Here is a 24,857-nt window from a genome sequence, read left to right on the forward strand (position 1 = left end):
AAATGACCTTTACAGCAGCAGGCTTTAAAGCATAATATGATGGTCCTTATACTGTAATATTGCCCATGAATGGTCCTGTATGGACAACAACTGTGATGCTATTATTTTAGATCAAGGCAGCATTTACTAAAGTGATGTATTAGAGGTGGGAGGAACCTCGGGATAGCCTCTTATTTTTCTTTCTCTTTTCCTTTTTTTTTTTTTTTTTTTATTAGTACCACAGGCAACTATCCTCTGAGAGCAAATGTTCTGTTTAATTTGTAAAATATTAATGAAATAGTTCATATTTATTTAATGGATGATAATGTATTTTTATATATATACATATATGTGTGTGTATATTTCTGTCCATGTCTTTAGATTGCTGTTCTCATGAGGGAAGATAAATAAGATCTTAATATTGCTCTGCCCAAGAAGGAAGAATGAAGAATGGAGGGTGATGCTGAATGCATTATCCAAGAAAGAAATAAGAAAAACAAAACAAAATATATTCATCACAGAGGATTGAATTCCATGCATGCTAAGTCTTCCCCTTTGAATTAGAGTGTCCACAGCATCAATGGAGCAGGGATACTGCAGGGTAGGCACCAGTCCTGCAGAAAGGGATCTGTGTATTATTCTGAATCACATAGAACATGAATTAACAGTCTTGTTGCTGAAAAGGAGTTAATCTCATACTTGGATGCCTGATAAGAGCTCAACTGGCTTACTGAGCCCCATTTGTGCACTGTGTCTTGAGGTAATATATAGCAATGTGAAAAATTCCACAGATACACAAGAATGATCAGAGGTCTAGAAAAGACAGTATCGTCTTCACCTCGTCAAACAGAATCACTGTCCTCAGCACATCTTTTTACTGAATCAGCTGTTACTTTAACCACCTCTGAAGTTTATTGTAGAAATTGAATGCATTATCTTTAAATAATTGAACTTTTACCATGTTTGATCAAGGGTACTATTCCTTCTAATTGATGTTGCAGTCATGAAATGGAGTGAAAACATAAAATAAATTATCCCAATAAAGCAGTAAAATTATGGTTATGTAGAGTGATTCAAACTGAATTGGTAGAGAGGTGGACACATATTTCCTTCTGCCATAGCTTTTAGTCTGTGTATTTACCCAGTGATTTTAACCTCGCTCCTAATGACATTTTTTAAACATTCCACATTTTGTAATTGTTAGTCTTTGAAAAAATTATTAAGTCATTTCATAATCAAGTTAATAAACAGTAGGAGTAGCTTACTAACAGAATTAATGTATCATGAATTGGAACCTTTACATTAAAACTGAGTTTAATTGGGTTTATAATGACAGAATTAGTACAAATTAATTCATATTTTTTTGACTTTGAGACAATTCACACAGGCAGCAGAAAGAAAGAAATCTCGTATTTACTGGTATTATTGAGATAAGCGTTATGACCCTTGATTGTACTTATGTTTAGAGTGTTTGACCATTTTGGTCTGTTTTGCACTCAAATGAATCCACAATAGGTAAAGCAAAGCCCAAAATTAGTTCAAAGTCCACCCTCCATGACAATGAGCTCCACATTAAGATTAGCAGCCATGTATTTCAGTGCTTCTGCAATGTCTGAGCTTTTAGCCCTTATCTGTAGAACGGAAACTATAGTGAAATATTTATTCACAGAATAGAATGAAAAACTGGGGCATTATTTTTCTTCCTATAGTGTACATCAGCCCCATCATTAGGTATAATAGTTATTCCATCAGCATATCTTTTTTGTTCCCTTCTGATAAAATATCTGGCAATAATGTTTCCAATAATGCCAATCATTTTCTGTATCCTGTTTTATCCTGACACCAATTTGTGAATACTGTTCTCCTAGGAAGGAAGATTTTTATGCTATGAATACAACCTGAAGTTCCCTCCCTAGGAATAGTGGCTGTCCCTAGAAATAAGTCTAGAATTAGAAAAGCCCTTTCATTTCACAAACCTGAGGATCCACTCCATATGCATTGGGAGTGGAGGGAAAAAAGTTCTCTGGGAACATTTTGCAGATGGGAGCTGACAGCTTTCACTTCAATACACACTACAGGAGGCACTTGGGCTGGGGTCGCAGTTGATTTTCAGGGCAATCTAGCACTGAGATGGATCCCAAGGGGCCTCCATGGATTTGGCTCCTTCCACAGGCACAGAGCAGGATCAACAGCCACCAAGACATCAGAGCCCTCTGCATGGAAGTCACTCTTAAGCTTACAGAGAACTAAGGATGGCTTGAGAGCCATAGGTTTGCCAACTGTGCTCTGTATTCACAGGACAATGGTGGAGGATGCTGACAGTTTGTCATGGGGAAAATACAGAATAATGCACAACATATCCAAATGGAAATCTCTACAATACTTAATGACTTGGATAAAAATATCAAGAAATTAAAAAATAAGAAAATCTGATAGTGCTGTGCTTAATACCTGGATAGTATTCTATAATTGATTTCATCCTACCTTTGCATCCTTCACAGGTAAGAGCATTGTAGTGGTACCCAGAGGCTTTGTCACCACAGACCACGCAGAGCTCTTCTCCTTTCACTCTTCCTGTGGAGTGACCCAGTCTAGGCTTTTTGGCTGCAGGGATATCCATTATCTCTGTCTCCCTTGTGTAAAATGTCTCTGAGGGAATTCTTCGGAGCTCGTACATCCCAGGGGAATACCATTCCTCATGCTGTGGAGGGTAGAAGCCCAGGTTGGAGTAATAAGGTGGCGATGAAATCTGAGGCTGAACTTGGGGAAATGGCACACTGTTGTACTGTGTGTAAGGTGAAACATCTGCCTCTTGCACTGGAGAACTCATTGGCTCTGAAAGGACACCTGGAAAATAATAACACCAAAAATAATAATAATAAAAAAATACAACTATGAAACCACAATTGTCAGAGAAGTTTCCACTTCCTAAGACATCTATCTCAAAAACAATAAGGCATAATCATGAAGACCATACATTCTGAGCTTAGATTTGATGTGGTCCTAGTCCTGTACACATTCACTGCAAGATATTTTCAGAGTAACCAGCCATTCTCAGCCACTCCTTCATTATCGTTGGAATGTCCTGCACTGCCACTTACACACAAAAACATTGAAGATACCGTGCAGCAAGTAGTAATGTTTTGTTTACAAGAAAGAACAATCCACTCCACAGAGAAGCTAGCAACCTGAATTAGGTCTCACAGCAGAATAAAAGAAATCCAAACAAAAGTAAAAAAAAAACAACAAACTACAGTATTTATGAAAGTTAGATCAAGACAGAAGCATTTTGTTAATTTCTATACAATTTCAAATGAATACACTGTTGACAGGGGAAAACTGGACTGGGGAAAGAAGGCAAGGCTGAGGCTTAATTGTAAGACTAAGCAGATGAAATAAACCTTCAAGAAGAGCCTGAAAGGGGTTCCACGGAGGAGTGGGGAAGATATTCTTAACATACGTGATGAAATGGGACCTCCCTGTAAGCCATCTTCTGCAGCCTGGTCCCCAGCCCCTACAAGCCTGTGAGACTTAGAGCATTGGTGCACTTCTCGTGTGAAACACCTCCATAAGCTGGCACTATTCATCTCTGAGCCAGCAATGAACTTGACAATGGTGAATGAGCTATGACGAGGAATTGCATCCTTTTTCTGTAAAAGTAGCTTGTAAAGTCAGTATCAAAGAAGCATCTGGAGGCTACTTTAACTCTGTCCATCACATTTTGTCTGTCATATTCAAAATACAAACAACTTATATCTCGTTTTTTCAATAACACAATTACAATGACATCTAACAGATGCTAGATGATATAATTAAAAGCAAGCCCATTTCAACCAGCTGGAAAACTAATTAAAAAGTTATTTGCAAACTACTTCATATTTTCTGACAGTTTCTTTATTTGTTCCAAGAAGACTGTCTGAGAAAAATAGTGCATATTTCCAGGAAGATGCCAAATGCCACTCTCAACAGCAGAATTTCTAAGGAAATCATAGATAAATGTTTGTTGGTGACCATTACTTAGCAGTGCTTCTAAAGCACTCAAAAATATTTTTGCTGACATAAAACTGGTTTCCTGGAAAGGCTCCTTCACTTCTGAGGAATCAGAAACAATGAAGAAATGCTAACAGTTAAGGAGGAACATGTCAGCCAAGAATAAAAATCTATAGGAGGAGATTCTTCCCTCTCCTTTGTCTCACTTCAGTTAATGACAGAAACTAACCTTTGCTTTTCAAATACTTTTTCACTTTCAAGGTCCTGTGCTCTTGCTCTGCAACTTTCTGTCCTTCCTACTTGACTGTGCTGCAGAAGTGATACAGGTGGTTTGGGTTTGCCTGAGCACTGTATTGTCCACAGAACATTTTTGCCAATAGCAAATGTGGAGATCCTGGTTCAAGAATAAGCAGCAAGATGCAAGTCTTGAAAAATGGGACATAATCCCAAATAAAAGTAATGGTGCCATTTATTATTAACAATTATTTCAGTTATGGTTGCATTTAGTTGCTCCAGAAAATGCCAAGGCCCCGATTACTACACTATCGTATAGCAGAAGGCACTCCCCAAGCCAAAGCTTATGTCCTTTATATAAGTAATATGGAGACCTCAGACAAAACACAGGCATTTGAGGACTCCATAGAAGAGTCTGGAGGTGAAGTCAGAGCTTTGTGCATCAAAACTAAACTGTCACTGATAACTGTCAGCTGCAGCGGTGACAAAATGTGTGAAGGGTGAAGGCAGCAATGATTTGATGCTGACCTTTGCTGTTCAGTACGGAATTCTAATGCAAAGAAAGGCCTTGTAAACTATAGGTTTAATGGTGGTCTTTTTTTGATTTTAAAATGTGGTCTTTAATTTTATTTCCAGTTTGTTGGTACTGCTGTTCACTGAGACCGTTCAAAGTACTTTAGGTACAAAAAACAGTGTTATTTTAATTGCAAGACGTTCAATCATTACACAAATCATCCAGTCTCTTTGGAAAGGAATCTGTTCACCATGGAAACCTAAGCTGTCATTTGCTAGTTTGTAATTACTTAGTTGATTTTCTTAACGGAAAGTGGGAATATTCCAAAATGAAAACAAAGAAACTGTTGATTTTTATCTCTATGCCATCCACTGGAAAATTCCCAAAAGCTCTATATCAGTCTCTTGAACTACTTGGGCCTTTGAAAGAACAAGAGAAGGCAACATTCCTTCCACAGCAGAAAACTATCTCAGGACTTATTAGAAAGTCAGGATTGTCTCAGTATATGCTGCAGTTCTTTAACAATATTGGGTATTTATTTAAACTAGTGCAGACCAATTGCATTACAGATGTTTACAAAAATCTCCATAATCAATATTTTTTTTTGCTTCTGGGGAATGATAAAAATCATCTGAGCCAATCTATAAAAGTAAAATACAAAAGAAAGAGACAGAGAAAAAAAATCAGCTGAATTCTCTCCTTGCTCAGAACAACGGAAGGGAAAAGGGAGAATAGGCAGGGTTGAGAGAGAGACTGAGAGAACACAATCTTGTTTTATGTAAAAAAAAGTTACAGCTAAAACTTTGGAAAGAGTATAGATTGTACTTTCATGGAGACTAGAGTGATTTTTAAGGATGTTTATGTTGTAACTGTGTAAGTTTTCCCACTACAGCTTAAGACTGTTTTTTTATTTGTTTTATGTTGACCTGATTATTCTTCTTTGAAGAGCTTGGTGGATACTTTTATTTCATCCTTAGAACTTAGCTGACTTGGTTAAGCGAGATGCCTTTCTCTTGGTTAAGTGAGATGCCTTTTACCCAGAGCAGATCAACAACAATTGTCAAATCATGATTTTCCCACAAAATTATCAATAAGGCTAGAATTAAACATTACAAGAAATGGTCTGCTTCAAAGCATTAGTGATTTAAATCTTTCCTAAAAATATTTTGAAATGTAGAGGTGTTCCATAAAGACACTATAAATATGAAACTATCTCATTTTTTGGTTGAAATGTCCTTTTTTTCTGAGATATTTTGTTTAAAAATGAAACAAATGGTGAGGTTGAAATAGGAACTAACTGCTTTAAAATTACCAGAGCAAAGAATTTCTATGACCCAATCCAAAACATGTGGTCTGAGCAGTGTTCCCCAGACAGCTGTGTGCACAGGGCTTCTAACAAAGGCTGGAGGGATTCTGCTTTCAGAAGCATACAGCGCACTGCACTGTCTTGCGTGACATTTTAAATCCACACCAAATTTTAGAATTATGCTTTGCAAAGTATATGTAAGTCTAGAACAAATAGTTTCTTATCACAAAAGAATATTAATCTTATCTTGTTAACCAGAATGCACATATGCTTTTATCAAGACATCAGAAGTAGTCTGAGATGGGCTGGTCTCGTGCCACTGTAAAGCATGAGACAGCCCACTGAAATCGCTGGAGGTGCAGTAGTAAAAAAGGAGTGAAAGTGAAGTCAGAAATGAACTCACTGGAATATGGTATTATTTTATATTTGCATAGTCTTAGCTATTTTGAAACATTTATCTGTTTTTCCTTTCGGAAGCCTACTTCCTAAAATTTTAAAGACTATTTAAACATACACAAATGTATATTACTTATAGTTGATCTTCTAGGTTATATTTTATAAAAGAATGTTTTTCAATTAAAACGTTTTACAAAAGTCTGAAACATTCACCAATATCAAAGTGAAACACTTACATGGATGTGGTCACAATTTTATAAATATTTTTCTACTTTTCATCTACTTTCTATTTGCAACTGAAACACATCAGAGTTTTGCTTTTGTTTCTTTAAATTTTGCACAGATTGTTTTACATACAACTTTAAAAATGTTTGATGTAGGCTTAAGTGCTTGTAGAAATGAAAAGAAATTTTCCATGTAGAACCTAAGGAAAGTGCTTTCAATTATACTGAGGCTATGTGCAGATTCAAGAATAATACAGTTTTATTCAGAATATTACAGAAAGTACAATGATATCACATTTTAATGTAAAAGTTTTTGTTCCACTAAAATAAAGCTAATAAAGGAAAAAAATTCTGAGCAGGTTTGAAATATGAGCCTCTGGCACAATGTGGGATATACATGAAGGAACTTAAGGAAATAGGCACAAGATTCATGATTAAGTTATTTGGAAACCATAGCACAACCATTAATGAAATCCTGATTTAATTCCAAACAAACTATTTTCAGATCTTGAAAAACCACTTGAATTTTAGCAACACAACTTTATAACAACCTACAGTTTCAATGAAGAACATAAGATCAGATAACACACACACCTAAATGAGATCACAGAATTATCCTACCTTAGGTAGTCTTCAGTCAGACCATTTCTTGAAGAAAAATGCTGTCTTCAAGGTACCCAGTCCTTTCTCTCTTTCTCTCCTTTTCCCTAAAGACTATTTAGAAACAAAACTTCTTTGTTCTGCTTTGTCTATATCTTGCTGACTTCTTTACAGTGAAAACTTTCCTTAAGACTAGCAAAGGAGTGACACAGGCCAGAGGTTATATAGTTTACTGATTAACTTCATTACAGAGAAACTTGTTTGTAAATGCCTGAAACAATAGCAACATCTGCTCCCACCGTGAATTTACCTGCATAAAATTTGGTTTCCATTCAAGGGGGTGCCTCCACATAGCTGAGACATTTTTTTTTGTAACTATTAGAGTTTACTTAAAACAAAATATTCCTCAATAAAGGTATAACAACATCAGGCAGTCCTGTGCAATATATTAACCACTTCGATGTCACAAAAAGCATGTTTTTAGCTGACTGGATTAACAGATGCATTTTAAGCACAGAAATGCTTGTATTCTCCTAAACAGGCCAGAGTGCTTAGGCCTTACTGGACACATCTATAAGATGACATAGAAGAGTGCCAGGGAGAGTGCCAGAGAGAAGAGTGCCTAACTCAAGGCCATGTGCCAAGGATCAGTTCTCCTCTATGTCACTTAGGGGTAAAGCTATCTCTCTTTAGAGTGGACAGGACGCATCTGCACTTCGAAGGCATTGCTGCTGACCTTACTCTTCTGGGCCCACTTGGCCCCCCTGTGGCTCTCAGATACTTGTGTTTAATATGTGTCATTTCAGCTCAAAGCATCTATAATAATGTGAGGGTTCTGTTGGATGCCACCACAGTGGCATGAAGCTATGAGTGTGTGTTGCATGCCTCGGTTTGATGGCAGCTAAGATCTGAACCCACTGAGACAGTGTTAGAGGACAATGTAGGGCAAAGGCATAGAAACCTACTGCAGTCTTGTCCAAGCTGCCTTTTTGGGTACAGTTCCTGGAGTTAGGCCATGTTTTAAAGACACCTACTACAACAATCCAAAACAGAGCCCTAGAGCAAGCTAAGAATTGAGTAGTGTCAAGATGGACAGTCAGAGGTGCTGTGCCCCTTTCATTCTTCAGCCTCTTTTATTTAGAAATGTGAATATGCTCCCTGAGACCCAACATCAGATTTGTGGCCAGAAGTACATCTGAGGACCACACCTGGAAGTAAATAGCCAGAGAATTAAGCCCCGGAGTGCAAAATTACTGTGTAATTTCACAAAACGTCTTGCTTTCCAGGCTAAGATCCATAGAACTCACACATACACACAAAAGGAAGCATCACACATGCATTTTGGTTTTGCCTTTCTCTGTGGTGCAACCTTCATTCTCAGAGTCCCGTTCATTTGCATTCTTTTTCTTGATATTTTTTTTTCCTCAGATCCCACACTGTTTGCTTTGGCTCTCTTCACAATAATTATTATATACACATGATTTTCTATTTTAATTTGTCTTGCTTTGTTTCTTTTTGATTTGGGGGTTTGTTAAAGGCCTAATTATCTTCTGTGCAAGGATGAAGACAGATGTTTAATCACCTGCCAGGTGGTGTTGAAGACAAATAGTTATTTAACATATCTTATGATTTGGAAGGTGTTTAATCAGTTTGGACACTTGTTCCTGCTACTATTGAAAATATATATATATATATATATATTTTTTTTTTTAAAAGGCATAACCAGAACAAATATAAATTTATCTGAAAGGAGTGAGTTTCTTTAGTTCATCTTAGGTACAGTTCTATGCCTACAATTTTCAGTGGCAATTGTTGTTCTTACATTGTCAAATATTTAAGACAAGTTTAGATGAGTTGCTTTCTTTTGCCCTTTTTTACATTTCCTTTTTGTTTGTTTATTTTGTTTATTCTCCATTGTCCACATCAATACAGATTTTAAGAGTGCTTTTTCACTGCAAAATACTTTTCTCAGATAGGGACATGTACAATGAGGATAGCATTTCTTGTCACATTGTTTTGACATTACATTATAAGAAAACATTGTCAGATGACCAAAAATACTTAAAATATATCTCTAATCAAATTAAACATGTAATAGTATTGACTTATTTCTCCAGCTTCTTTTCAAAAACTCCTTCGGTCATAATTGAAGTTTCACACTTGATATCTTGCATATTAATAACTCCTATATAAGGTGCTTTAACAGAAAATAGAATGGGGCTATTCCATTAAAGGCCTGCCACCTATGGTTTGAGTGAAATGTATATGTTTCAAATGCCATACAAATATGTAAGCTTACACCCCACATTTAAAATATGAAGGAGATATTTTTGGTGTCTGAAAGTTACCTCAGTTCCTTGTAAAAAATGGCAAGTGATAACCACTGAAAGAGAGGAGATACTGGATATATGGGTATTTAACGTATGTATTGGCCCTAAAATAGAGAACTTTCTAAGGCAATTGGAAGATGTAATCAAATATCATTTTGCAACAGTCTTTCTAGGACAGTGCCACCCCAGCTGATTTTTTAAACCTTGGAGCTAGGCTTGTTAGTGTCAGCACAGGGCTCTGCTGATGTCCTTCAGCATCATCTGGGTCAGAGCTTACCTCCAGCCGATTTGGAGCAAAGCAGAGGAGCTCAATTCAGCCCATGGATATCATTGTGGGAGCATTCACAGAACAAACTAATGGCTCTAAAGTGTGCTACAAAGCTCCTAAAGGTTTTAAATGAGACCAGGATTATGGTCCTAAGTTACAGGGGTTCAAAAATTCAGGTTAGCAAATTGGACTAGTCTTCACAAAGCTGCCCCTATTTGATTCAAAGGGGCCTGTGAAATAAGAACAGGATTTGACTGAGGAAGAGAAGTACCTTAATAGGACAGGTCCCATGGAGACCCACACTCCTCTGCAATGTCTTTCCTCTGGGATTTTTTTTTATTTTTTTTCCTAGAAAGTGAGTATATATCTTTGAAAAGGACACTTTTTTAATAAAGGCTGATGTTTGTAAGTCAGCAATTTCTAGTTTGTATTACATCAGAGCTGTAACGTGTGAGAATTTCTGTGAGAAATGTATAATCTAAGGGTCATTTAAGAGAAAAATTATTTCCTGTTTCCTTGGGTGTACAAGTCTCTACCTGACAAAACTGAATGTCAATGTCAAAAAAATGCAGGTAGTTTACAAATATAAAATTGATAGACAACGCCAGTTCCTACAAGAATCTTGATGGAATCATGAATCACTTCACAATGAGTAATTTGTTCTATGGACTCAGTTACATGTTATTTCTTTTTTTTTTTTTTTTCTTTTCCATCTCTAAAAGCAAAAGACACCAAATTTATAAAGAATTCAGTTTTGAGACTTAGTTGAGTGACAACCCACAAAACAGGACCAAGTGACCATAAAAACCAGTTGGAAATCAGCTTAAGTGAAACAGCAAGAAGGCTAAGTCTCCTTCCTAACAGAACCCCTAATTCAACCCCTTAATACCTTATTTCTTTCTGTTACAGAAATGTCAGTGTGAATTTAATCTCCATTGTGGTAAGCTCTGAATATCTATAATGGGGAAGACAATCCCTCTTCTGAAGACCTGAAAGTTTCTGAACGAGACATCAGTGTGGAGGAAAAGTCTTTTACATTAACATATTCCCTTGTGTTTTGAAGCTGCCTGATTCTCTTTCAAAATAATTCACTAGCAGAGGAAAAACCTAAAGATCTGAATTAGCTCAATTCATCAGGACTTTTAAAGGGATGATTGAATATAAAATTTGGCACCTTAAATTTGGATATCATCCTCTTCTTTGGGTATTATGACCTGACATTGGAGTTAACAGGTAGCAATGTTTCAGCTATTTATATGTAGTTTTTTTTTTTTTTTAACTATTGGCAAAACATTTCCTCTGCTAAAAAGTATTTCTCACACAGACAAAAACAAACAAAACAAAACAAAACAAAAAAATAACACATTTAGAGAAAAAAATGCAATAACATACAGTAACGCAATGTTTTTGGTTATCTTTAATAATAGTACTTTAGGTTAGTTGCATGGAGGTGGTCCTCTTCAGAGAAACACTCCCAACTTCTAGGTGCTCTGCAGCAGGAGTGGCTCTACATTTCAGAGTCTCTCAGAACCCAAGATGCTATTCTTGTTTCAGATAGATGAAATTTAAATGTTTGCAGTTTTTTTCCATCATTCAAAAAGACAGAATTCTGGTCTTATTTGGAGTAGAAATTTCTGAAGTACCTACAGCACTTTCTGTGGGGGGGTCTGTATTATGTGTGAGGCTCTCAATATATCATGTCACTTAACAAAGGTCTTCCTATGCTGCCAAAAGAAAGGCTAAAAAAATGTGTTATTCTCTCTTTTTTTTTCTTTTTTCTTTTTTTTTTTTTTTTCTCTGAGTAGAAGACAGCTTCCCCTTGGTCACAAAATATTGACCAAGAATTCTTCATTCATTAACAAGCCCATGTTTAGCCTTTAAAAAATTAGTGGAACTGGGAAAAGGAGTGATTTTGCAGCCCACATTACACATTTTCTTGTGTGTTGACTTTAATAGCGTAATTTTTTAATAGTAATCCCACGGTTTTAATTTAGGTGAAATTACTTTCATAAATATGCATAGTATAGCAATGCAAATATATTGCAGTATATTTTTATTAGTAATTAACTGAAAATACATTTGCTTAGCTTGGTTTAAATGACTCATGTGAAGATAACATCCAGCCTGTACATTAAGTGTCTTTTTTTCTGTCCGTTAGGTATAATAACCTACTATCAGCATTGATGAGAGCAGTAGGGTGAAAGATTATATTATATAATACCACAGATTCGTTATTTATCTTTCTTTCCATAGGAACTGATGATTCAAGAAGGTTGGCATGTCTCAACTACACATCATTGACTTTGACATGATTTCGATGCATTTTCTTCTAGGTTTCGAAGTAAAGCTAAAAGAGCAAACTATCCTTAATTTGGTAACTTACCAAATAAATGAGGACCTTCAACAAGAGAAAATCCATCTGCAGTAGCTAGCTGGGGATGTCCTATTAAATTCATTTCAGATCCCATTTATTCTTCAGTTCAGGAGGAATATAATTAAGAAAAAAATCAAAAGGAGATCCTGGAAAATATAAAACAAAAAGGATATTTAAAACAACATATTTCATTTCTGTGTACCTTTTGTAAGGCAGGATTGAGGAGATTGTTTCAATATTTACTGTAACAAAACTTGGCTTGAAGTTACAATATTTAATTAAGTCTTCAAATAAAATGCTACATATAGTTTGTTTGTTTTTTCCTTGCTGTGGTGTATCTTATTTGCCATCCTTCTGCTGTTCAATTAAAACCAATGGCAGTTTATGCTTAACCTTGCTCAAATATTCACAAACTGAAACACTGGGCTGACCTGCTGAGGACATGCTGCCCAGCCCCTTTCCCAGGAAATACTAATTGTTTGCATTATTTTTTCATCACTCTTTCATCATTTCTTTGGTTTCACTTACTGAAAAAGTGCGAGCTTATGATTAGATCAGAAGACTCCAAGTCAGGAAACTTGAGTTTAATTTCCAGTGACTGGCTCTTTATCTTGCCTTGGGTAATTACTGGCTGAAGAAGAGAAACGGTGGCAGAAACCAGAAAGCAAAGCCTTGCTCTAATAATCAGGCTTACCCACCACCTCCCTTTGTGGTCTCAAGCAGCCATACAACTCTCTCACATCAGGAAGTTGGGAGATGTTTGTGCCTGGTCACTGGCATACTTTCCTAATGGGTAAGAGCAGCTGCTATCTCCCAAGGTTGACATTGGCACTGAACCCAGAAAAAACAACGGGGTCGTCTCCTTCCCGCTCCAACCACTAGGGGCTGGACCCTGCCATTGCCTCCTACTGAAGTGGGGGCTATAGCTAGGGCAGCACTGCGTTCAGGACAAAGGCATGCCAAGAGGCTTCCATACCCAGGTCTGGCCAGTTTGGGTGGAGGAAAAGCAGTTGTGCTCATGTGGGTGAGCTGGGACAGCTCAAGGTTACATTTGGGGCAGCAGAACAGAGCTCCAGGAAGGAGGTGTCTCAGGAGCTCACACAGGCACCAAGAAGATTCTGAATAAAGTTGATAAAAAACTTTTTTTTTTTTTTTAAAAAAAGCAATTCTTTCTTTGTTTTCATTCCCATGGGATTGTCCCTAGGACTATGTTTCCACTCACAGTAGTCGTTTGAGAGATAGAGCCTGGTCTTCTTCCCAGTGAGGGCTCAGCGTGTTTCTCTAGCAAAAGTGAAGTCATCTGACAAAAATGTGAATGCAGCAGGAGGCCCCAGAGCTGAGCAGACTGGGAAGTAGTTTGCAAGACCAGCAAGCACACTGTGTAATTATATTCAGATTTGTCCAGAAGGATTCATTAAGTTCTTTCTTAACATAAACAAAGGCCCTCTAATTAGACAGATGCATCTTAAATATCTGCCCACAGATAATTTAAACAGTTTACTCAGAAATGTCAAAAGCTGCTTGTGTCACAGACCAGATATGGGTCCTGCAGCAAATAACATGTAAACACACAGTCTCAAATCTAGCACAGAAACAGTTTTGCATCAGCAAAAAACTCCACATATCTTGGGATGGGATTTAACAACCGGCCCAGCCATCCCAGCAGGCCCACATCTACTTCCAGCCATGTCACCATCTCCATCACATTTGCTGGGGAAGGTATCCACTGCCAAAACACCTCAAGAAAAGGGAATGGGGGTTCTCTTACAGCTCCATTCTAAGGGTCCTACAATGGACAAGACAGCAGCACAGTCAGGACTTTTATAATGGGAAATTATAAAGAGAAAAATCAAAATCAGGCATCTTCAGAGGGCTTCTGAAGTTTTCTCTGGATTTTCATGCTGAAGATATGAGAGAGGCCATCCCCACCCTGCCTTCAAGTGCAAGCCCATTAATAGATTTCTTACAGCCCAGAGGAGTGCAACTCTGTCAGTTCCTTGCAGTATTCTCTCTCCCTGCAGCCAAACTTGAAGATGAAGTTCCATCACAACTGTTACTTCTCGTGTTTCTTTATCAGATTTTATAAGAGGAGCTAACATTGCTATGTCTGAAACGGTGATGTTGGGATTGTGAATTTCTATATGTTCATACAAAACCTAGAACTTATCTTCTTAGGGAATTTTGGGCATTATAGCAGGAAATTTTAAACAGAGTCCCAAAAAGACATCAATTACAAAGTATTTTGGTATACAGTTAGATATTTAATGAGCAGTTTGTTAGATTATCAGGTATATAACCTACATCTCTCTAGCCTGTGCTGCAAATAGGGAAAAGAAAGCAAGCTGCATTTTCAGCCCTAATATTTTGTTTGTATTTTTACAGCCTCTGAGCTGTATATAAACATTTTTGTTCCTTTCACGCTATCACATTTTTTCTTTTGTTTTGTTTTAACACCAGTAATTAACATCACTCTTTAACCTCAAGATAGACTTCTTAGAATCTGTTATTCTTTACACATACACACACATGTCATTAATAGTGCCTTGTTCATGGTAATAAATTTGGGGATGTATTTAGTGCAATTTCTTAGTATGCTAGGATATTATGAATTTTGTAACTCCACCACTCCTACCACATTAATTTTGAACTGGATGAACTCAGTTCCAGTCAAATATTCATGATGATTTTAGAGAGTTCCCTTTTTTTTTTTTCTTTTTTTTTTAATAGATAAAAAGATAGATAGATATACTTCATTTCCCTTAATATATTCAGCTGATGTAGGCCATTTACTGGATTTCATTAAATAAATTAATCCTATTTTCTGAGGATTTCTGCAATGCATAAGAGAGGATCACCATTAAAATGCTAGAAATATACCTTCCATTACAGGTAGCTTTGCTATTGTAAGTTTTCCTGAACACCAAACTCTTCATTAAATATTGATTGATATTTTGTTTTGATATGCTTATGAATCCAACCTACTGTGAACCATCGATCCTGTTAGATTTATACAATTAATTTCATTAGTAATTTAAAAACAGCAGCAACTGATTTCCAGCTCTCAGACCTACACCACATACACAATACAGAGCATTTAAACATCAGTTCTTTCACACATTCAGTTCTAGAAAATAGTATAGGCACCAGAAGTCAGTGTTGCAAGCCATCGTAGACCCAGAGGTAGACTCCTCTGCTTTCAAAGAGCTGGTTCCATGACTTACGTCCTGTTATTAGCCACTTCTCAGCCTAACCCTCCAAGGCCGTTGCTGCAGTTAAACAGCTGGGGTCCCAGCTTGCTGGAGCTCCCATGGCACAATTCCAGGAGCACTGCTCTGGCTGTCAGGGTAGTCCCACCCAGCAGACATACAGAGGTACCCAGTACCCAACTTGCTGGTGACACAGCCAGGTGACATACAGTGCCATCTGTGGCACAGTACCTATGCACAGAACCTCTCTGCAGAAATGTTTTTTTCCAAAGATAGAAGGCTTTTTCGTTTGATGACAAAACTATGTCATCTCAGTTTCCAGAATTAGTTCATTTATATGAAGTGCGATCAGCAACTACTCTCTTAATTCAGGTTTCTTTATCCACAAAACTCACAAAATTGTGAAGTGCTTCTTGATATTCTCACCTTTGGTATGACTAAACTTTCATAGTTATTTGTACCTCCTGTTAGTTTCCTTACATGAAGTGTATTTTTATCTACTTCTATCTAGATTAAACTCAACTAACTTAGCATACCTGACTGACATTTAATGCATTCAGCTCTGGGACTCCCAGCACAAGAAGGACACGTATGTATTAGAACAAGTCAAGAGGAGGGCCACGGGGATGATCGGGGGCTGGAGCACCTCTCCTCTAAAGACAGGCTGTGGGAGTTGGGGTTGTTCAGCCTGGAGAAGAGAAGGCCCTGGGGAGACCTTACAGTGGTCTTCCAGTACCTAAAGGGGCCCTACAGGAAAGCTGGGGAGGGACTTGGTGTCAGGGAGTGGAGTGACAAAACAAGAGTAACAGCTTTGAACTAAAAGAGGGTAGGTTTAGATTAGATACTAGGAAGAAATTCTTCACTCAGGTGGTGAGGCCTTGGCACAGGTTGCCCAGAGAAGCTGTGGATGCCCCATCCCTGGAAGTGTTCAAGGCCAGGCTGGATGGGGCTTCGGGCAGCCTGGTCTGGTGGGAGGTGTCCCAGCCCATGGCAGGGGGAGTGGAAACAGGTGATCCTTAAGTTCCCTTCCAACCCAAACCATTCTGTGAGTCTACGTTCCATCCTGATGCACAACTAAAAAAAAATACTCATCATATCAGGAGAAAAGCTGAAATAAAGTCAATAGGTGCACAGGAAATCAATAGTGCTCTTCAAAATAAATACCTCTCAAGAGAAATTAAGAGTCATGATGTAAGTAACAAAGCAGTATTTTAAAGAATTACTTTAGCTAAGTTTATTCAAAAAACTATTTACACCACCTTTTGAGATTATTTCATAGGGTTAAATTATGCACTAAAGAAAAAGATCAGAATATATAAAGTAAAATCTATGCCCATTTACTTGAGATTATTTTCACCAATTACATATTAAGAGCTTCGAATTACACAATTTTATTACACACACTCTTTAGCATATTTCAAAATAGTCAGTCAATGCATGTCTATATAGCTCATGTTTAACATCAAAATTGAGATACATATGGTGAAATAAGTCACATAATACAGTATATATGTACATACATGTTTATTCAGCTTTCTTATGGGTTATATGTTCCTGGGTGTATTCTGATAAATATATGTATACACAAATGCACTTGCATGTGAGTGTAGGTTTCAGTTTCATTGTGGAATCTTATCAGTGGACTGCCTCTGACCCTTCTACAGTCAATACCAAAGCTTCTCCTGGCTTCTGTGTAAGCAAAACCAAGCCTCTTAATGAAGTAATTAAAGTCAAAATCAACTGGGCTCACTGAAAGACAAAAGCATTATAGACCCATCCTTTCAGGTAAAATAAATATGTGTGATCATCAGAAAGGCTCCATAAAAATCAAATTGAATTTTAGTGTCAGAAAAAAATGATTGAATATTTCAAGTTCTCAGTAAAGACAGATGTATCAAAGCACTGGCAAAAAAAATTACAAATAGTGAGACACATTTCCTTCCTTCTGCCCTGTAATTTTGTCCTATTCTTTACACATCTGGCTGCCAATTCTCAAAGAGAAATTTCTGTAACAACATTAATCTATGGCCTGATCCACACACTGTTAATATTAATGGGAATATTCCCATCTAGTTAACAAGCTTTTGATCTGGCCTCATAGCCTTTTTGTAGAATATTTAATGTGGTGCCTCACATATATGAAAGGCTTTTTTATTTGCCTTCTTGTTCGTTGTAAACTGTATCAAAGACATGAAAGCATTACGAAGATTTGCACTCCTCGTTTCTAGCATTTCGCTGCCAGAGCGCTTTGGCATGCATGGCACCATTGACAGCTACGCAGCAACTGATGCAGAATACAAGCAAAAATACCAGCAAGTTTGAGAACCAAGGGCAGGACTGTTACTGTGGTTGGTTGAAATTTACTGTGTGTTTGTTTGTTTTGTTTAAATTTGATCTTTAAAATCAAAGGAACAAAGCAATAAAAAACACAGATGAAGTGTGGGATATTCATACAGCTTGTGTTGAGGGAAAATGTGAATCTTCAGGCACAAGTAGAACTGAAAACCCTGCCAAAAGAGTTGATGCCATTTCTGAACCTAGGCATGTAACTTCAAAGAGTGGGGTAGCTTTTGACTGTCCCTGGGATGCACTAAATACCGTTTCTCTGCACCTTCCCTTCTCTAGCACCTTTTTCCTGGCTCACCTCATAAGACTGCAAACTTTCTATCTTAACCTGTATTTGAACTCCCTTCTAGCCTAGGGGGACCTCCATCTAATACAAGTCTAAACTATCTGTAACATGAGCAATAGAAGTAAAAATAAATTTAAGTCAAATCTGTGCCACTCTTGGACTATTCTGAAGATAAATGGCTAGCGGGAGCATTCAAAATAAACTATTGTTTTCTTAAAAAAACAGCAAGAGATTTAAACAGTAACCACTTGAAATGTGAAACCCCCTTTCACTTTTACTAGTTTTGTGAAATAAGTGCTAAAGTCCCGGACTTCGGAAGATGCACCTGAAATCTGTACACAAGACAGTTAAAGAAATTACATAAAACAAGTGTAACTATCCCCTCCCAGATCATCCCATTTTCCCATTAACCACTTTTATTTTTTTTCTTTTCTAAAAATGAAAAAAAAAAGAGCAAACCAGTACAATCATAAAGCTGAGGCACATAATTAACTAGATTGCATTAGTGAAGGAAAAACTTATGTCAAAGTTAAGCTTTCTTTTTTACTGATACACAGACACTGAACTCAGCTTTCTAATGACAAATTCCAACACTGTCATTTTTTTTCCATAACCTTAACATGTTTCCCAAGCGGAGTTTCTGCTGTTGCACCAGTTTTATAGATTAAATCACTTCTCCATATATTATTCTTCCATAAATTATTAGTTTAAAAATTCCTTCTTTTCTGGCCAAGAATCCATTAATATACTCTAACTAATTCAGAGGAGAAAATTTTTCATACTACACAACTTCACAGCAAAATATATTGATTTAAGGAATTATTACTTACTGTCCTTTTCTGCAAGATTGTGGATGGCAGGATGTAAAACAGTTCTGCACTCAGTTCAGTATCCTAGTGATTCTCACACAGGAACATTTATGTTTTGTTTTGTTTTTAGGTTTAGCAGAAGCCTGTAGTGATAACACAATGAATCAAAGCCTGGGCTCATTGGCTCAGTGCCCTAATGGACAAGGATTACTCATTAACAATTCTTTCTTTGCGAAACTTCCTAAATGCAGGCTGTATTAAAATGTTGTGAATCCCAGCTTGTCCATCAAGATAGAGACTTGAAATTCTCATTAATACTCTGGCTGGGTGCAGGGGGGCGGTTGGCTCAAAAGGTGGGGTAATAGCACCATGTTGTTGAAAAGTGTTGTGCACTTTTCTTGCACACATACATTTTTACGACGCTCTCAGCATCTTTTTCTTTTCCAGCCAAGGAATCCAAAAGGCATTCCAAAACATATACTTGACTTTTAAGTATTTCTGTTATATTTTATGCTTATGAGGGCAATTGAGCATTTCAGAGTATTACACCAAGTACTGAAGAAGCAGAATCATTTACAGCATTTCAGGGATTTGGGGACACGAAAGTTCAGTTCCCAGATCTGCCACACTCTCTAACAAACCACATTGTTTTGATTTGGCTCATCCCATAAAGCTTTAGGAATGAAACTGAGACCCTTTACTTTAAGCCTAGCAGACTCATGCACCGTTTGTGCAAAAAGGGAAAAAATTGGTACCTGTAGAAGGTGAATCAAATCATGGTTGCACTGCACCTGAAAATGCTGATCTCTTGCTACTGACAAAAATATAGCCTTGAACAAAAATGTCCTCACTTACCCAGTAGAGGACTAAAATAAAGGATGAATGCAGGCTGTTCTGTTACAACATCACACCTACACAGCAAGAGTAATAATTCTCTGTTCTATATTAACAACATATCCTCTGGGAATCAGTTGATTTGGCAATGGAATTGAGACAAACTTCAGCCAGAAGGACAGCTGGCAGCATCACTCATGGTTAATGAGTTCATGTCTGCCCCACAGTATATGTTCTCCCTCCTTCTCCTCTTCATATTTGCACTGCCTGATCAAGAGTGCATACACAAAAGCTGTGCCTCCTACTCCAGGAGAGAGGCATTGGGCAACAAACACATTCCTTTCTGGGAGAAAGGTGAGAGTTACTGGCCCTGAAGTTATCAACAGTAACATTCCCTTCCATTCAAGAGGAAAAAGAAAAAAAAAAAAGAAAAAGAAAAAGAAAAAAACATTATAAAAGGTGTATTCATCCTCAATCTTGCCTCATGGAAACTGGAACTGTCTATCTTTCTCTTTAAAATGTAATTATGTCTTTCTCATATTCTTTCCCTTGCAGAATCACCTGGTAGCCAAACACTCATGGGTCTGTCAGGTTTCTGAAGAGATCAAAGCCATAAGACTGGACACCACTGTTTTCAGGGGCTTTTGCCTGCAATTCATTCTATCAGGCACTACCGAGGACATTTAAGACCAATGTTATCTCAGTCCTCATGGCTGACTCTCTGAATGTCGTCACCACTCTAAATGATGAGATTTCTGTTTTACAAATTCATGTTTAGCAAAATTGACAGTGCTTGCTAAGAATTCTTCCAAAATGGTCTGGCCCACAGGAGGCAGGTGGTCTCCACAACTCAGATCATGCCAACATCCTATTTGATACTTTTCAGTAAATGTCCACTACAGTGGTGTCTAGGAAACACATAAAAAAAAAAAAAAAAAAAAAAAAAAAAAAAAAAAAAAAAAGCTTTCTTCGGTCATCTTGAGGCCAGTAATGGGATTTGCTCTTTACCAGGTGAAGCAGCAGAAGCTGCATGAAGATGTCCAACAAATGTTATGTCATATGTCATCATATTATGTCTCATCTCTTGACGAGTCCTGAAGACCTTAAATCCTTTTTCAGCTTTCAGTTTCCAGCAAGACTGGTCCTAGATATTTAGTGCCATAGCACATTTGCTATTTAGAACCCCTTAGAGACCAACCTTCTGTTAAGACTTCCACAAAAAACATTTTTCACTCACTGTGTGGATGCTATTTTACAGACAGAGAAGAGCTCACAAAAAATAAAATGAATCAAAATTTAATATCTCCATTCACCAATTAATTTGTTGCATTAAAATGTTTTTCCTTTCCCCTACAATAATAAAAAGGCAAGTGGCAAAGTGATGCTTTGTCCACTAATCAATACTTTCAACACATTATTGGAAAAAGCAAAGAAAGAATCCACATAATCAAAAAAGATGTTGCATGTAGCAATGACATGTGACATTACTAGTTAAAGCCAGGTGTTCATATTTTATTGTGCCTGATGTGCAAATGAAAATTTAATAAAAAGCAGTTAGAGCAAAACAAATGTCTTCTGTAGTGTAATGAGACTATCTAAACAGCATTAAGGGAGAGAAGTGGGAGGAAAATTATCCAAATCCAGCTACCTATATATAGAATATCTTTTCTAAATGGCCCACTCAGACCATGCTGTGCCCCAGAACAAGCCATTGCCTTTAGCTGGGAAAGTTTCTGACTTGGTTATAAAAAGTGGCCTGGCCACCGTACAACAGAGTCACCCACACCTTTTCTTGCATCCCTTCAGCATTCTGTTTTTATTGTTGCTGCACAGAGTACACAAGTCATTTAAATCACTTTTGGTGTCTGTCTACTTGGGCTGGCCATTCCTTACTCTTAGGCACTCTCAGAAATATCACTGTTCATCAATGTAATGAAAAGGAAGGATTTTATTTCTTGAAGGATAGCCAAAATTATCAGCAGCTTACAATAAATTTTATCATATAAAGATAATTAAGTAATCTTAATAGATAAGGGTGCTTCTGTACTGGCTAAAAAAAATAGGAAAGAAATGGGAAGCGAAGTTTCAGTGAATTAACCCTAGCAGTTGTTCATCTTTTTTTCCCCTACCTGTATTTCAAAAGTGGAGAATTAACTCCACTTTTAAGATTAGCTTTGATTATTGAATAAGCCTTTCACTGACCTGAGCCTTTTAGTTATAAGTTGCTCTCTGATTATGTAGTATCTAAATAGGGATGAATTTGTTCAACAATTGTATGTTTTGCACTGATGTAATGCAGTATTTTGTCTTTATTACTCACATATTTAGAGAGTCATGCAACTGTAAGATGACCATGGAACAATCAGTCCTAAGGGGGGAATTCCTCTCTGATGGCAGGCAGTTAATAGTTAGCTAGCATGCTCTGGCAAGAGGATATATGTTATTAACAAGATACCATCTTACAGCTGACGGTGCAAGGGAAGAGCTGAATATACATGGAATCAGCAACAGAGTCAGATAATGCACTTCAGTATGTGGAACATGGTATACCTCCCTGTAGCTGACTGCAACTGAAATTCAGAATATATTTTGCTATAAATAGGTTCCAGTTATTCCATAACATCAGATTCTCTCTCATTTATTTTAAATTTTAATTAAGGCACTGATACTACATGCGTATATTGTTCTACTTCCTGCTAGGGGTTACAAGTTTAAAAGTTACTAAAGGAATCACAGCTAAGTTACTAGAGGAAACTCAGTTAAATATGTTCATACAGTATTAGCTGATAAGAAGTCCTGCTAGAGGCTTCAAAGTAAAGCTTTTTCCTCTTGATATTTTGATGTTATACAGTAAGACAGTGATTGAGTTCAATAAGGGTTAGCCTTCATTTATGTAAATATTTGGAGAGAGAAAGAAAAATATGAAATGCTGATCTATTCCAGTAAATGAATGTACTACCCTTTCATTAAAAAGCAGTTCTTTTAAACTAAATGTCAAAGGTGATGAGTGAAGTATCATTAATAAATAGATATCGGGATATTTTTAACTGGGCTTTTAAATTGATGTCTGAAACATATGAAGGAAATTCCTTCTACAAACATTTAAACTTCAACTTGTTTTTAATAATGTGTTTTGCATCAAGGGAAAAGAAGGACGTTTAACAGTAGTTCAATTGCTAACAAGAAGCCATTTATTTTAGGATAGGGGAGGAAGTACAGTCTGCATATCATGAATAGACTGTGTAAGCGATAGACCTTTGGAGGTGTAGGAGGAGCGTCCACTCATGCAATTTAGCAAGTCAGAGTCACTATTGGCCTTTTAAGTTGTCTATTCCTCTGTTCTGTACTTTTTGTTCTAGAAGAGGAACTATCATGCTCTGAAGCATGGCACACAAACAACTGTTCTCATTGCATTGCTGCACCCCAGATGGGGGCCCAGAGCTCAGGAGAACTGCCCCATCCTACCCCAATAACTCCATGACCACCCAGGGCACAGGGGGCTATCCTACATTTAGTAGTTGATAGAAAGCTCATTATATCTGCCTACACATCCAGAGGGAAGGGAAACATCAGATTTGGCTGTGAGAAGTCATGCAGGATTCAGTTTGGAAGAAACTGCATTCTTTCTTATGCAAGGAAGACATTCGTGGGTCAGGGATGAGCAGGGCTGCTTCATGAGGAGAAGGAGTCAAGAACCAAAGATAGTCCCACAGTGGTTGAGCAGGGCCCAGGTTCTGATAGCAACAGGCCCAGAAAAAGCAGGGTAGCAAATCGGGCCCCACAGCCCATCCAGAGATCAGTCAAGGCCAGGTACAGAACTAGAGATACATTACCTGCAGTGTCAGCCTGATGTCCACCCAGGACTAGAGATGAAGCAGGCTACAGGTCATACCCACAGTCAATCACCTACATTAAGCCAGCACAGGAGAAGAAACCAAGCACACCCCATGCTTTGCTCAGGCCAGGAATGAAGGCCCTGGCTTGAGCTTAAATAGTACCCTGACCCAATTGGCTCTGTGTATGGGAGGCCCCAGCAGACGACAGTCAGGGCCATCAAGACCTATTAATGTCCTTTGGTTCCTGATGTACAGTTGCTCTCAAAGCCTTCGCTGATTTTAAGAGCAGCTTGTTTCTTTATTCCTGTCAGAAGCAGGACAACTGGTGAACACAGTTTCAGACATCTGGAACAGGACTAGACCCCTAATGTCCAATTTGTGCTGGAAAGACTAAGATGAAAAGTCCATGTCACAAGTTCAGCTGAAGAATATTTGTGACTCCACTCACCTAAGGAAAAACAAAAGGGGCTGAAAATTAGATAATTTTGGATCCTGAACATAGATGAAATTTGTCAAATTCGGAGAAGTGAGAAAGTATATAACCTTTATCTTTTGATTATCCCCATCTTAATTCCAACAGAGGCATCCATGAATGTGTTTGTAGAGCCCTTCCCACCCCAGTGTAGGGAATTTTGGTGAGATGACTGACTGAAACTGCACAGCTCACAGACACGTTCCAGCAAAGAGGCCATGGCTTTCCCAGAACAATGGTATCCTTAGCCACAGGGGCCCACAGAGGTACAAACAAAGCATGAGGTACAGCAATAGTCCCCTGCTGTGACACACGTGAAGTGCTCATTAATCTGGAGTAACATTTGCTATGCATGGTTATGTGGGGTGCAGTAAAGAGCAAGTGAGTAGGCAATGCCTGTGTACTGGGGACTAAGAAACACAGGTGAAATGGAGAACAGTAAGGGTGAACACAGACAGATGGGCAGAGGATCCTTATTCCATGCACTAGGGCCCAGGTCACTGATACCATCCTCTTGGCAGCCACCTCGAAAACAGCTGGTACTGAGGAGAGAAGGAAATCTGAAGGACGAATAAAAGTGTGAAAGTTGAAGAAGAGAATGTTAAACAGTACATCTTGGGAGAATTGAGGGATTCAGTTTATTTTCCTTTCTTTTCTTATCTTCAATTTACATCTTGCCATTCGGAAAAAAAATATATTACTTTCCTTTATGGAAGAAAGAAATTAAATGCAATAGTAATTTTATTAGATTTAAACAACACAAACCAGGAAATGCAGATGTTACTTATCTCATAGCAGTATTAACATGGGCTCACTATAAAGAAAAGCTTTATTTATCAAAACCTAATCTGAA

At 37.6% G+C, this 24,857-nt stretch overlaps 1 protein-coding gene across 3 annotated transcripts in view; it reads right to left on the reverse strand.

Annotated features, from left to right (window-relative positions):
* NR1H4 (nuclear receptor subfamily 1 group H member 4) overlaps positions 1–12,818 on the reverse strand; it is a 33,789-nt gene extending 20,971 nt beyond the window's left edge. The window contains exons 1-3 of one of the 3 annotated variants that reach the window (XM_040556309.1): positions 12,744–12,818; positions 12,225–12,361; positions 2,464–2,826 (exon numbers count right to left, since the gene is read on the reverse strand). In XM_040556309.1, coding sequence (XP_040412243.1) covers positions 2,464–2,826; positions 12,225–12,309 — 448 coding nt within the window. In that variant the 5' untranslated portion in view covers positions 12,310–12,361; positions 12,744–12,818. Of the gene's footprint in view, positions 1–2,463; positions 2,827–7,264; positions 7,317–12,224 lie in introns of those variants that run through there. The other 2 variants (XM_040556317.1, XM_040556323.1) reach the window with 2 other exon arrangements.
* Between the last annotated feature and the right edge of the window lie 12,039 nt (positions 12,819–24,857).

Source organism: Cygnus olor, chromosome 1 (genome assembly GCF_009769625.2).
Source record: "Cygnus olor isolate bCygOlo1 chromosome 1, bCygOlo1.pri.v2, whole genome shotgun sequence".
NCBI lineage: Eukaryota > Metazoa > Chordata > Aves > Anseriformes > Anatidae > Cygnus > Cygnus olor.